Source organism: Saccopteryx leptura, chromosome 3 (genome assembly GCF_036850995.1).
Source record: "Saccopteryx leptura isolate mSacLep1 chromosome 3, mSacLep1_pri_phased_curated, whole genome shotgun sequence".
In the NCBI taxonomy this organism is placed as follows: domain Eukaryota; kingdom Metazoa; phylum Chordata; class Mammalia; order Chiroptera; family Emballonuridae; genus Saccopteryx; species Saccopteryx leptura.
In genome coordinates this window covers 349,630,092-349,645,480 of record NC_089505.1, presented here as the reverse complement: position 1 = coordinate 349,645,480, position 15,389 = coordinate 349,630,092, and the positions used below count along the sequence as shown (strand labels likewise).

Here is a 15,389-nt window from a genome sequence, read left to right as displayed (position 1 = left end):
CAGTCCTGACCACTGAGGATAGTTTGACTGATTCCAGCATCGGCCCAAGACGGGGGTTGCCAGGTGGATGCCAATTGGAGTTCATGCAGGAATATATCACCCCTCCTCTCACTTAAAAAAATTAATAAATAAAAATTTTGGTTTATGTAATGAATTCTTTTCAAAGAGTCTATGAATACAGAAAGTGTATTGGTTTTTATAAATACTATATTAAATCCAGGCCAAATCACAATACATAGGTTTTTGCAATTGAGTAAGGCCACCAAGACAAAATATTGTGTGTCTAACATGTACTAAAAGCAATCATATCTATTTCACAATTCTTTCATTTAAGGATTCTATGATAGTTTCTGTAGTGATAAAGAGATCAAATAGCAGTGCTAAACAAAGAACCTGATACAAGAATTGGCAAGGGCATTGGTCTGTGTGCTGGAAGATCTGAATTTTCATCCTCATTTTCAAGTGTAAGCCAATCAATTTTTAGGGTTGAAGTTATTTTGCTGTGAAATAAGAATTTCCCTGGAGTGATCTCTTCTATGAGTTGCTCTTCATTTCATGTGTCAGGAGTTTAGCATAATATTTTTCTTCTGCTAAGCTACACTAAAGAACTCCATGGGGACAATATAGATAATTTTATTTGTATGCCCCGGAGCTTGGAGCGGACACAATGTATTATTTTTAAATTCAAAGTTTAAATATTTAAATGTCTATTGAAAACCCATTATGCTGCATTTGGGAAGAAACAATTTCCACAGAGATGCATACATGTGACATATTTTCATTTGACCAAATGCAGGACTTTTGTCAGGGATTTCTGTCCTGGAATTGTCTTATATCCTGCCCAAGTGCTCACCTCAGGGGTAAGAAATCTTAGTCAGAAATACGATGAAAATACTTTGTTCTATACCAATGGTATGAGGGAGAAATGTTTCCAATCAGCAGAGAAAAACATTCACCTATGAAGGAAATAATTGGGATTTCCCTGAAGATTCCAAGAAAGGGCCAATGAGCCAAAGAACCATCAATTTGTAATGATCTTTCATAGTTCTTGGAAATTTGTACCAAATCTGTACCAGCTAAATGAAAGCATTCACATCTCCTGATCTTTCCTACTTCCAACAAGAAGGAGGAATTGCAGAAAGCTCATTGGGTAGGGGTGGATGAACAGAAATATTTGGAAGAAAATAGGGAGGAAGAGCCCACATCCCTGCCTCACCTCTACCCTATCTGTCGCAAGCCCAAGCTAGGGGGCTTGGAACAGAAGAGTGCGGCTAATGGAGGTGAATGGCGGAGGAGGAGGGAGTGAGGAAGGAGGAGATGCAGGCACTGTAGACACGTAACTAAACTGCACTTTCTTAACACCAAATGTAAACTAAAACTGCATTTTCTTTACTTTAAACAAAACTAAAACTGCACTTTCTTTACTTAAAATGAAACCACAAAAAATTGTAAATAAATGCACTTTCTTAACTTTAAACTTAACCTAAGCTTAACATTACGTATTTTTCATTTAATCATCACCTGTTTTTGCCTTTTTGGCTGCACTTTCGGCACTTTCACTTGCAGGACTTTTGACTAAAAATCTTTTCAAAGAGGTTTACTTTTGCCTGCCTTTTAAAATGTTATGGAAACATGACAAGTGTCATTAAAAAGTGCTGAAGTGCCTGACCTGTGGTGGCGCAATGGATAAAGCATCTACCTGGAATGCTGAGATCACTGGTTCAAAACCCTGGGCTTCCCTGGTCAAGGCATATATGGGAGTTGATGCTTCCTGCTCCTCCCTTCTCTCTCTCTCTCTCTCCTCTCTAAAATGAATAAATAAATAAAATCTTTGAAAAAAAAAAGTGCTGAAGCACAACCAGTTGAAAATTTTCTGGGTGTTTTTTTTTCAATGAAACTTGAAAGCTTCTCCCACATTGCCATCATGTCTTTAATTTCACTTGTAGAAATCACTTCCTCCGACTCTACCTTCTCTTCACTACTAATCTCTTGCAGAAGCTCCGAATGTTGCATCATCTGTAGCTCTTTCAACTCCTCAGTTGAGAGTTTCTCCTCAAGTTCCTCAACGAGCTCGTTTACGTCACCCTCATCCACCTCCAGACCTATCAACATTCTGAGAGAACAATCTCCTCTAATGCTTCTACCTCAGTCTCGGTCTCTGGTTCCAATCCTTCGAATTCCCTGTCTGCAACAACATCAGGACATAACTTTTTCCATGCCAAGTTCAAGGTTCTTCTTGTAACCTCTTGCCATGTCAAGTCAGTACTTTGTAAACATATCATAATGTTGTAGTGATCTTTCCAAATCTCTTGAAGGGTTAGATTTGTATTCTCAGTCACCTCAAAGCAGTGGCAGAACAAGTGCTTTGTGTAAAGCTTTTTAAAGTTGGAAATGACCTACTGATCCATAGATTACAAGATTGAAGTCGTGTTGGGTGGGAGATAGAGGACTTCCACAAATTTGAACTCATCGAGAATGTCATCTTCATGACCAAGTGGGTGGGCTGCAATATTATCAAGGATTAGTAATGCTTTCATCAGAAGTTTATTTTCTTGAAGATATTTCTTCACTGCAGGACAAAAGAGGTTATTTACCCATTCAATAAAAAACTGCCGTGTAACCCGTGCCCTAACATGGGAGCGCCACAGAACCTGCAGTAATTCTTTAAGAATCTTGTAAATGTTAAAGGCTCGAGGATTTTCGGAATGATACACTAGCAGTGGCTTTACTTTACAGTCACCACTAGCATTTGCATACAATGAAAGAGTCAGACGGTCCTTCATGGGTTTATGGCCTGGCCCTGGCAGCTTCTTTTCCTCTGCAGTGATGAAAGTCCTCCGGGACCTTTTTTCCAAAACAATTTTGTTTCATCACAGTTGAACGCTTATTGGGGGATGTAGCTTTCCTTTGCGATAGGCACAGCAAAACATGCAATGTACTCCTCAGCTGCCTTAACATCAGCACTTGCAGCTTCACCATGCCTCACACCAAGTGGATGCCAGATCTCTTCTTGAGATTTTCAAACCAGCTGTGACTTGCCTTAAATGTATCTTCTGCTGCCTCTTTTGAGGTTGATGGTTCTTTCTTCTTTAAGTTGCTATAAATAATACGTGCCTTTTTACATATTACAATCTCCATCACCGTATCTCCTGCCAGCTCTTTCTCTTTCACTCACACCAGCAAAGGCTTCTCTATTTCTTTATGGACATTTTTCCTTAATCAGGACATAATTGTAGTTCCTTTCACTAGATTTGTGCTTTTGATGGCATTCTTTTGTTTAAGGATGGTACAAATTGTAGATGTATTGTGGTCGTACAGCTTTGCCAGTTCAATCACTCGTACACCATGCTCATGTTTTTCTCTTATTTCTTGCTTTACTTCTATCGACATCATTCTCTTCTTCTCACCGTTGTCCTTTACGCTCACTTTCTTCAGCCCCATGATAGCAGCACACAATAAAAGTTAGTAAAAAATGCAAAATGATGCAAGAACGAGTAGAGCGCATGAGATTCGACTTGATTTTTCGGGTAACACGTGAGAATGAATGAGATGCTGGTATTTTGCTGCTGATACTGGACCTGTGTGCCAAGGTGCCAACTAGCGGCAGCTTCCCGAATCATGACTCATATCTTGAAATTTCACTTGAATCTCAAACAAAAATACAGACAGAGTCACAGCTCGTATCCTAAAAAAAATTTGTATGTTGGTCTTCTCATATCTCAAGGTACCACTGTATAGAGCCAGATATTTTCTCTACAATTTGACTTTAATAGGAGATTTTACTGAGTAGGAAAATAAAGACAAAAGCAGTAATATTTTTTTTTAATTTACTTATTTTTTTTTTACAGATAGATTCAGAAAGATGGAAAGATATGGATAAACAGACAGGAAGGGAGAGAGATGAGGACCATCAATTCTTCCTTGAAACACCTTAGTTGTTCATTGATTGCTTTCTCGTATGTGCCTTGACTGGGGAGCTATAGCAGACCACGTGACCCCCTGCTTAAGCCGGTAAAACTGGGCTCGAGCCAGAGACCTTGGGCTTCAAGCCAGTGACCTTTGGGCTCAAGCTAGCAACCATGGGGTCACGTGCATGATCCCATGCTCAAGTCAGTGACCCTATGCCCAAGCTGAATGAGCCCGTTCCCAAGCCGGCAACCTCCATGCCTTGAACCTGGGTCCTCCACATCCCAGTCTGGTGCTCCATCCACTGCAATGCCACCGGGGCAAGCAAATCTTGAAACAATTTATTAATCAAATAAACTAGTAACTTATTAACTTGACTATTCTAAACAGTGTTACAAGACAAATTTTATAGCTTCAGTTTTTTTTATGAAACAAGAAGCTCTCACACTAAGCTGGTCATGTAACCCTTCTGTTAGCATACATTATTGGCCAAAAGTAGACTCATGGAGAATTTATGGCCCTTATTTGGAAAATAAAAACCATAGGTCTAAAAGTAAGCTTAGTAAAATATTTATTTATAATATTCTTTATATACATATTTTATGAATACCTAAAAATATATATTTACAGTGATGGAGTCATGGGGACTATATTACCAATGATACATTAATTATTATATTGTTTCTCTCTAATTAAAGTTTTCTTAATATATGATGTATTTTTATTTAAATTTCATTTTCACAACTATTTTCAATAGCTTTTGAGTCATGCCATTAAAAGAAACTATATTATAATCTCTTCAAATTGTTTCTTGATCTTGTACTTAACTAAATTTAAAATAATAAAAAGAAAGTTAAGGCTTACCAAAAATATGCACAAAGTGATTAAATTTTTCTCATTATAGACCTTAAAAATTATGTTTCTTTTATTTTATTCATGTCAACAGTTAGTCAATGAAAAGAAAAATCTTGGTTCCATTATCCAGAGATAAATTGGGGTATAGATGTTTACTTATTGTTTTTTCAACCAATGGTTGTAAAGTTGGTAAGCTATATATAGTTTATATTTATATATGTGTTTAATTTTTTTCATGGACTTCATATATTATGCACTTAGTATCATAACATTTGGACTGTTAATTTATTCGAAAATCTTAAAAGAATTGCACTTCTCTTAATGACTTATATATGAATATTTCCTCTTTGTTTTTAACAGCTGAAGATGCATGTGGCGGAACAATGAGAGGATCCAGTGGCATTATATCCAGCCCTAGTTTTCCTAATGAATACCATAACAATGCCGATTGCACCTGGACCATTGTCGCAGAGCCTGGTGACACGATTTCACTCATATTTACTGATTTCCAAATGGAAGAAAAGTATGATTACTTAGAAATAGAAGGTTCTGAGCCACCTACAATATGGTAAGTAGATAATTTCTATTAATCTAGCATTGATGTCATTGCCTAAGGCAAACTGGGGATTAAAGAACAGTTATATGTGAGCCATTAAAGGTTTAAATATTTAATAGAATTCACTGTTAACAGGACAATTGTAAGTGGCAGCTGTCAGAGCTAAAGCATATTTTAGAAGACTGGGGTGCTAATAAATCAAATAGATTAAAATTTTGGGAGACAGGGCTTTCCATCAATATATCTTTATCATTCTATTGTGAAAACTAATGTGCATTAATCAAAACTTGTGTAAGAAAATTAAAATTGTTTTTAATGTAATTTACAGTTGTGTTCTTTAGCATGCCATTCATAATTGATGGCTACTTCCGAGGTCATTGAAAAGTCCTGGAAAAAATTTGGCTTTGGTTTTTGCAAATGGATCTTTTGTGTACTCCATTATCTGTAAGCAAAAATTAAACAGTCTGATCTGGGTGAGTGTTGTCTCTTCAGGGACTGAAGACATGTTCTGAAAACTCGGAAGTTTACAGAACATACTTTTAGGATATAATAGTTTTTTAAAAAATGTTTCTCACCTGACCAGGCAGTGGCGCAGTGGATAAAGTATTTGACTGGGACGTGAGGACCCAGGTTCAAAATGTCGAGGTTGCCGGCTTGAGTGTGGTCTCATATGGCTTGAGGGCAAGCTCACCAGCTTGAACACAGGGTCACTATCTTGAGTGCGTGGTCACTAGCTTGAGCATGTGATCATAGACATGACCCCATGGTGGCTGTCTTGAGCCCAAACGTCACTTGCTTGAAGCCCAAGTTCTCTAACTTGAAGCCAAGGCCACTGGCTTGAGTAAGGGGTCACTCGCTCACTTTGTTGTAACCCCCCCCCACAAGGCACATATGTGAAAGCAATCAATGAACAATGAAGGTGCCGCAACATTGATGCTTCTCATCTATCTCTCTGTCTGTCTTTCCCTATCTGTCCTTCTCGTTGACTCTCTCTGTGTCTCTGTCAAAAAAACAAAAAACAAAAAAAAAGGTAGAATGAGTAGAAGAATACTTAGATGGTATAATAAAAATAATTCTGTAATGGATTGAGAAGTATAAAATAAAATATAGTCCTCAAGAAAAACATAATTAAAAAAATTATTTAAAAAAATAGATTTAACAGGGTGACATTGATCCATAATAGTTCATAAGTTTCAGGTAAACATTTCTATAGCATTTGAACTGTTGATTATGTTGTATACCCATCACCCAAAGTCAAATCATTTTCCGCCACCTTATGTTTGTCCCTCTTTACACACTTTTCCCCACCCCCTTCCCACCAAACCTTCCCCCACATTTCCTGCTTCCACATCCCCCTCCCCCACATACCTCTCCCCCTAGTAATCACTTTACTTTTCTCTATGTGCATGAGTTTCAGTTCCATATTCCACCTATGTGTGAAATCATATAGTTCTTAGCTTTTTTTGATTTACTTATTTCACTCCGTATACTGTTCTCAAGGTCCACCCATGTTGTTGTCAATGGCACTATGTCATCTTTTCCTATAGTTGAGTCCTATTCCATTGTATATATGTACCACATCTTTTTTTTCCAATCTTCTATTGAGGGACACTTTGGTTGTCTCTCTGTTTTGGTCACTGTGAATAATGCTACAATGAACTTGTGGGTGCATGTGTCTTTACATACCAATATTTTCTAGTTTTTGTGGCATATTGGAAATTGTTGAATGAAGGTCAAGGTTGTAGGAATGCTATGACTATTGCAATTTGTTTTAGATATATGTAATTTAAATGTCTTTTATACATTCTATCAAAGCCATCTAATAGATGACTATATCTATCTGCATGATTGAGGAGCTCTAAGTAGAAGCATAATTGATATATAGTTGATGTTGATGGTAATTGAATCAGTAGATATTAGTAATTATGGCTAAAATGAGACAGGATGGAATAAGAAGACAGGAATGAAGAAGGACTAAATCTTCACATCAACAACATATAAAATCCAGGCTTAGGAGGATGATCCATCAAAAGAGACTGAAGAAATGAATTCAGAAAAACAGGAGAAAAACTAAGAACTAAGTATCACACAGGCAAAAGAAATGTGAAGAAGACTAGGCAATATTGTGGACTGCTGATGGAAGAACATTAGATGGTTTTTAAAAATGTATTCATAGTTGTCTAGGCTTCGGTAAAAGTACCAAATGTTTCTGTCATCTTAATAGTAGATACCTTTTAAGATAAGACAAAAATAACACATTTAGCTATACCCACTTTCTTTTTTGTTTATATTTTCCTCAACTTTCAGATCCTCAATATTCAGGGTTATATAACCTTAATTATTCTTATGATAATTGCAGATATAGGTGCAATAAGCTCAGAATAATTGTGGTTTAAATGTTTAAGATTTAATAAAAAAACTATTGTTTTAGAAATTGCTACTTCTAGAGTGCCACATATATGACTCATAAAGGTAGATGATTAAAGTTACAAAAGGTAAACTATAACTGAAAAACTTAAAAATAAATGAAAAGAATAATAATAAAATAAAAAATTCAAGTTAAGAATTGAGATCTCCAGTACTTGCCCAGTGTCCTTTCTGATAAAAGTATCTTTGGTTGTTATGCATACCACCACAGCTTTTTTCTTATAAAAATATACTGTTTATTACAAATACATTTTAAAAACCTGAAACTTTGACATATAAATATCATAATATGGATTATTATTTTCAGGTATAACCTGAAGTTGATATTATAGATTGTGTTGATGGTTAAATATAATTAAGCTCAAAACAGTTGGAAACTCTTCTAGATATTTGAGAATGCCTACTATAAGTAATTTACCAATTTTGGTACCTTTCAAAATATTTTTTCTGCCTTAAAGAAAATCCTATTGTCAGTGAAACAAAAATCGTTCAACAGTGTATTTAAATCTTTCTCATCCATGGGGAAAAAAGTGTTACATGATAGATGAAATCACAAATTAACACAAATATATAATAGAGTGATTACTGAGAGAAGCATTTTCAACAGTTTCTAATTAGACAACTTTCATTTAAAGTTCAAAATATATTATTCCTTTCTTCCCCTTCTCCTCCCCCTCCTCCTCCTCCCCCTCCTCCTCCTCCTTCTTCCGAAGTTGAATCAGACACATAGATACAGAGAACAGAGTTGGTAGCCAGAGTGTAGGGTAGCTGGGTGAAAAAGTGAGCCCTGGCTGGTTGGCTCAGTGGTAGAGCGTCAGCCTGACATGAGGAAGTCCTGGGTTCGATTCCCGGCCAGGGAAGACAGGAGAAGCGCCCATCTGCTTCTCCACCCCTCCCCCTCTCCTTCCTCTCTGTCTCTCTCTTCCCCTCCCACAGCCAAGGCTCCATTGGAGCAAAGATGGCCCGGGTGCTGGGGTTGGCTCCATGGCCTCTGCCTCAGGCGCTAGAGTGGCTTTGGTCGCAACAGAGCGACGACCCGGATGGGCAGAGCATCACCCCCTGGTGGGCGTGCCGGGTGGATCCTGGTCTGGTGCATGCGGGAGTCTGTCTGACTGCTTCCCGTTTCCAGCTTCAGAAAAATACCCCCCCCCAAAAAAAAGACAAAGTGATTAACCAGTACAAAGTGGTAATTACAAATTGTCCCAGGAATATGCGGTACATCATGGGGAATATGGTCATCCTTGAATTTTTAAGGTGCATAAAATTAGTTGTTAAATATAGTTAACATCTTTGAGATATATATATATATATATATATATATATATATATATATACACACACACACACACACACACACACACACACACATATATATGTATATAGATAGATAGAGATAGATATAGGTATAGATATAAATATAGATATATATGATATATATAGATGTAATTTTCACATTTATATGTGTATATAATTGTTTATGACAAATTTGAATTTTAATTATTAATGTGGAGGAGAAAAGTCCTTTAGTTATGTTTTTATAACTTTAAGAATCAAACCTTGGCCCTGGCTGGTTGGTTGGGTGGTAGAGTGTCAGCCCAGCATTTGGATGACCTGGGTTGATTCCCAGTCAGGACACAAAGGCGAAGTGACCATCTACTTCTCCACCCCTCCATCTCCCCTTTTTCTCTTACTCTCTCTTTTCCTCTCCCACAGCCATGGCTGGATTGGTTCAGGCGAGTTGGCCCCTGTGCTGGGGATGGCTCTATGGAGCCTCCACCTCAGGTGCTAATAAAATAGCTAGGTTGCCAAGCAACAAGCAAGGTCCAAGATGGGCAGAGCATTGCTCTGTAGGAGGCTTGCTGGGTGGATCCTGGTCAGGGTGCATGCTAGAGTATGTCTTTCTATATCCCCTTCTCTCACTTGAAAAATAAGAAAAGAATCAAACCTTTAATTTACTGTTACATCTTTATTAAATGCATTTCTAAAGAGTACCTATATATATAGAAGTAAACAAAGCCTGTCTGCTTTTAAAGTTAAGAAAGTTATTTACCTATATAAAATATTTTAATTACGTAATTTGCCAATTAAAAGGGGAAAAAGATGTTATGTCTGCTTCCGCTTTATTTTCATCTTATGTGATCTTTCATAAATACTGTAAAACTGTGCAACTCTCTTAGATTAACCTAAAGCTGTATTTTATGAAATATATGACTAAGTTTATGATCGTATTTGATGCATGGAAATCAAACATCATCTTGTTTTACACTATTACCCATGATGGAATTCCGGCATGCACTTTTTCATAATTCCTTGCTCTCCTTCCTCACCACCTCTTTACTTTAACAGAGTACTTTCATGAGTATTACCCAGAGCTCTATAACTCTCAAAATCTAAACTCCAAAATTCTTCTTGTTTACTCTCTTCATCTGTTGTTTTAAATTTTATTGTAAACCCTGGTACTTGTCATATTCATTTTTCTGCAATTTATTAACCTGTGACTTAGCCTTAGCGAGGAGGAGACACAACTCCTTTTTTGTCATGAAAAGGTGTGAAAGAACCAATGTATCTGCATTTAAATTTATGAATGTTGTGACCAGAAACTAACATGTAGATTCTTTGTAGTGGTTTCTATTTTATTCCTGACCAAGGAGATAAGGTCACCTAGTAGAAGTAAAAAGAAGTGATAGGTTAGGTTATTTAAGGAGGGTGGAATTTATTTCAAATATCTTTTGTGCAGAATGGGAAAACAAACAATCAACTAGGGATATCAAAGGATTGCTGGGCAGTGTTTTAAATTCAGTTGGGATTTTGCAAAATGAGTTTGTAGTGGGAGCAACTGATTAGTTTCCATCTTTTTACAACACAGCCCAGCAACTTACATGCAAGTATAAGAAAGGCAGGCAATGGAAATCCTGGGACTTGGGCTGTTAGAGCAATGAAGAAAGAAGTCAGAGGTATTGGAGGAGGCAAGGAAGTGACTTCCAATGACTTTTGCCTGTTCTAAGCACACTGTTTTTCTTTTATAAGTTAAATATATATATATATATATTAGTATAAACCATTTATTTCTGAAAGCTGGCATAAAAAGATACAAATTCTAATTGAGAGTTTAAAAATCTATAAAATATAATGTCATATAAGATGTTAGTAATATGTAGGTTATCATATTCTGGTATATATGTTTCTAATACACAGATACCTTAAGCTGAGTCTTTAAAAAACTGAAATATGTCATATTTGCTCATTTTAACAGGACAATTTTCTGAATGATTCACTGGTGAACAAATTTTTTTTTTGCATTCACAAAAATACTTCTTCTTACCTAATTTGAGTGTGCTGATCTCAAATCTGACAGTTTTCTCTGTAAGCTACAGTTTTGTTTTTGTTTTTGCAATTCAAGATTTTAGGTTTTCATCTTATTGTAAAACTTTCAACATTTAGTTTAACATAATGAAGTAGAATGTCTTCTTGGTCATCATCTTTGTGAAAATATAATAATTTATGTAATGCAGTAAATACACTAATACACTAAAAGAAATTATTGCATCAGAATTTGTCTACAATTTCAAAATAGAACATATTAAAACACTTATTTTAATCATAAAATTTGTGCAAAACTTATTTAAATTCTATTCAGGCAAAAATTTGCATTTGTAGCTCTTGTGTTTGTGTAGTTGTTGAAGACAATCTCATTTGATGCTCCAGCAGTAATCTGCTCATTACTAACCGCTCCAAGATTTTTGGGAAACTGTTCAGGAAGTGAATCTTAATGCTTATGTTACATCCAATGTCACAGAAAGCTAACAGCATCCTTTGAACCAGAAGTTCATAGTTTTCTGCTTTTTATATTGCCAAGGAAGTTCTTTGTAACTGCCACAAAAGACTGCCATGCTGCTTTCTCCTCCTTATTCATCTTCCTGGCAAATTCTTCGTCACATATGAGGGTTCGCATTTAAGTTACACTGAATACACCTGCTTTTATCTTCTTGAAAGACAAGGCAGGAAAAACAGAAATAATATGTTGAAAGCATTCACTTTCTCTATTCAAAGGCTGAACAAACTTCTTCATTAAGCCAAGTTTTCTTTCTTTTTTTTTTTTTTAAATTTTAAAAACATTTTTCCAAAGCTGGAAACGGGGCGGCAGTCAAACAGACTCCCGCATGCGCCCGACCGGGATCCACCTGGCATACCCACCAGGGGGCGATGCTCTGCCCATCTGGGGCGTTGCTCTGTTGCATCCAGAGCCATTCTAGCACCTGAGGCAGAAGCCAAAGAGCCATCCCCAGCGCCCGGGCCATCCTTGCTCCAATGGAGCCTCGGCTGCGGGAGGGGAAGAGAGAGACAGAGAGGAAGGAGAGGGGGAGGGGTGGAGAAGCAGATGGGCGCTTCTCCTGTGTGCCCTGGCCGGGAATCTAACCTGGGACTCCTGCATGCCAGGCCGATGCTCTACCGCTGAGCCAACCGGCCAGGGCCTCATTAAGCCAAGTTTGATGTGAAGTGGGGAAAAATGATCCTGTCTCGATTAACTACAGGTTCATTCACAATATTTTGCATCCCTACTTCCAGAGCTTCACATTTCGGCCACTCCTTCTGTGTCCAGTGTTTCTCCTGAGCTCTGCTGTCCCACAAACACAGAAAGCAAGGATACTTTGTGAAACCTCTCTGTTGTCCTAGCAAGAAATTTACCATTTTAAGATTCACACAAATGATCCAGTATGCTCCTCATACTTTAGAAAGTCGAGGACAATTTTTATGTCATTCTTATTAAGTCATTCAATTTGAGTTGGCTAAACTACTGAGGGGTTAATGACTGCTTGGCATCAGAAGACCTTTCAGATTCTACAACTATTTCCTCATGCATCTTATCAAAATACACTTGATCACCATGTTCACTTTCTTCATCCTTAGGAGAAATAAAACCATTGAAAACTGAAACCGGGAGTGTCTCAGAGTGTGGGAGAGTTGTATTGCTGAAGGAATATTAGGATATGCGATCATATGCTGTTACTTCTTGCCGATGCCCTTTGTATATCCAGACAGAAATAACAGTCACTGCTGTGGTCCTTAAGTTCACACCAAACCATGAGAATACCAAAAGGCATTCCCTTGTGTTTTCCTTTTGTCCAGTCATGAAGCATTTCCTCACAATTATGACACACAATATGAGGAGCCCAGTTCCTGTCTTGATGGCCAAGGGGAACTTGAAAATAGGCAATATATGCACGTGTCACAAATGAAATATTGCACCTTTGATGTTAAAGTGTGTAACAGCCACATGTTTAACAGAAGGTGTCAAGACTACATTTACACCTACTCGAAGAAGCCATGATTCAATCTTAAAACAAAATAAGAGGGTGTTTTTATCAGATAATAATTTTTTACATTTAAAAACAACTACAACTATGTAAAAGTGATGTTTGTAAAACATTAATTGCCTTGTGGTTATGTTCAATCCAAGAGTCATTGCCCTTTAACTCCAATTTAAAAACCACGCATGCCATTAACTGTAACAAAAAGAAATTAAAATTGCATAAAAACTAGCGCATGCACCAAAAAATGATTTCAGACTTGGAATCAGCAATGCAGATATATGTGAAATCAGTTCTAAAACCTCATTCAACAAAAAATGAAAAAAAAATTGTTCCCCAGTGTTATTCTTAGTTAAAGTGATACTGTAATTCTTAATTTAATCAATGCTTTTGACAATCACCTTCTGTAATTCCTTTCACCAACATAATAATTTTGATAAAACTTGAGAAAAAAAGTCTAACTTGATTCATTTTCTATATAGAAAATGTTTTTGTGTATCTTAAAAACTCTTCTAGTCAGATTTATATCCCAAAATACTTTGATGCCATAGATTCCAAAATAATTAATTACATTATTTATTGTTTACATAAAAGGCTAAAAGCATAAAAGTTAAACCTTAAAACCTATTTTGAAATCCGTTCTGATTGAACAGTGGAATACTTTATTTATAAGTCAAACTTTTGGACCCGACTGGTTGTTAAGTGGGTATTATGTCGGCCCAGCATATAAATGTTCCAGGTTCGATTCTGAGTCATGGCACATAGGAGACCTGACTCTCTTCTCCTCCCTTTCTCCATTCTCTGCCTCTTTCCCTCCTGTAGCCAGAGTCTTGGTTGGTCCAAGTGTGGGCCCCAAGTATTGAGGATAGCTCAGTTATTCCAAATGTGTCAGCCTCATACTCAATAACTCAATTGATTCAATCATCTGCCCCAGATGGAGGTTGCCAGGTGAATCCCTGTTGGGGTACATGCAGGAGTCTGTCTCACTATCTCCCCTCCTCTTACTAAAAAAAAATTATGTCATACTTTTATGCATTTCCTTTCTTCACTTTGATGACTCTAATCTTTTTGCTGCACACTCATTTTGTGTTCGGTACACCTTTCTACATTAACTCATATAGCTTTTTGTTGTTGTTGTTTTGTTTTGTTTTGTTTTGTTTTTGTATTTTTCTGAAGCTAGAAATGGGAGAGACAGTCAGACAGACTCCCACATGCGCCCGACTGGGATCCACCCAGCACGCCAACCAGTGGGCGATGCTCTGCCCACCAGGGGGCGATGCTCTGCCCCTCCAGGGCTTCGCTCTGTCACGACCAGAGCCACTCTAGCGCCTGGGGCAGAGGCCAAGGAGCCATCCCCAGCGCCCGGGCCATCTTTTGCTCTAATGGAGCCTCGGCTGCGGGAGGGGAAGAGAGAGACAGAGAGGAAGGAGAAGGGGAGGGGTGGAGAAGCAGATGGGCGCTTCTCCTGTGTGCCCTGGCCGGGAATCGAACCCGGGACTTCTGCACGCCAGGCCGATGCTCTACCACTGAGCCAACCGGCCAGGGCTTAACTCATATAGTTTAAATGCAGTCAGCAGTCGTGATGATGAGGGAAGGCGATGACTTTTTCTTTTGTTTTGTTTTTTTGTCTGGAATAGGCATGAAATAGTATAAAGAGTGCACCTTGCAAATTTATATGGATTTTTTCAATTTAAGAGAAAGCAGATGGCTGACTCTTAGGAGAAGCTGCAAAGGCCAATGATATATATAATGGGTATATGGAAGAAGGCATGAGGACTCAAGCCACATTTGCAGTGTACCACCTAAAACCAGGCATTTTTGATAACATTCAACATCTCCCATATTTGAAAATAATACATATTTAAAAATTAATTTTTTTTCATGAAGTAAAATATGTTCAGGGTACTTTCATCTCTATATCAACAAGCTATACTAAAATAACAGTAACTTTATGAACTAGAGTATATAACTCATGTTCTCAGTCCAAGCTTCTTTGGGGGTAATTACTTCAGAATTTTTTCTAGAGGAACAAAATGTCTGTACTGAGTTAAGCTTAAATGATTGGTTTGAAAATAAAGAAACTTTTTGGTATAGCAGGCATTAACTGGGTGTAAGAAAAAAGATTAATAAATTGTTCCAGATTGCCTGACCTGTGTTGGTGCAGTAAAGTGTCAGTCTGGAATGCTGAGGTCACCATTTCCAATCCACGGGCTTGTCCAGCCTAGGCACATGTGAGGAGCAACTACTATAAAACAGACGCTTCCTGCTCTTCCCCTTCCTCACATTTCTCTCACACACTCTTTCTCTTTCCTCTCTCTTTCCTTTCTCTCTAAAAT

General features: G+C 37.5%; 1 protein-coding gene across 3 annotated transcripts in view; it reads left to right on the top strand.

Annotated features, from left to right (window-relative positions):
• The window catches only part of CSMD3 (CUB and Sushi multiple domains 3), a 1,231,016-nt gene that overhangs the window by 334,951 nt on the left and 880,676 nt on the right, over window positions 1–15,389 (top strand). For all 3 annotated transcript variants that reach the window (XM_066379371.1, XM_066379370.1, XM_066379369.1), the window contains exon 5: window positions 5,122–5,329. In XM_066379371.1, the coding sequence (XP_066235468.1) occupies window positions 5,122–5,329 (208 nt within the window). The remainder of the gene's footprint in view (window positions 1–5,121; window positions 5,330–15,389) is intronic.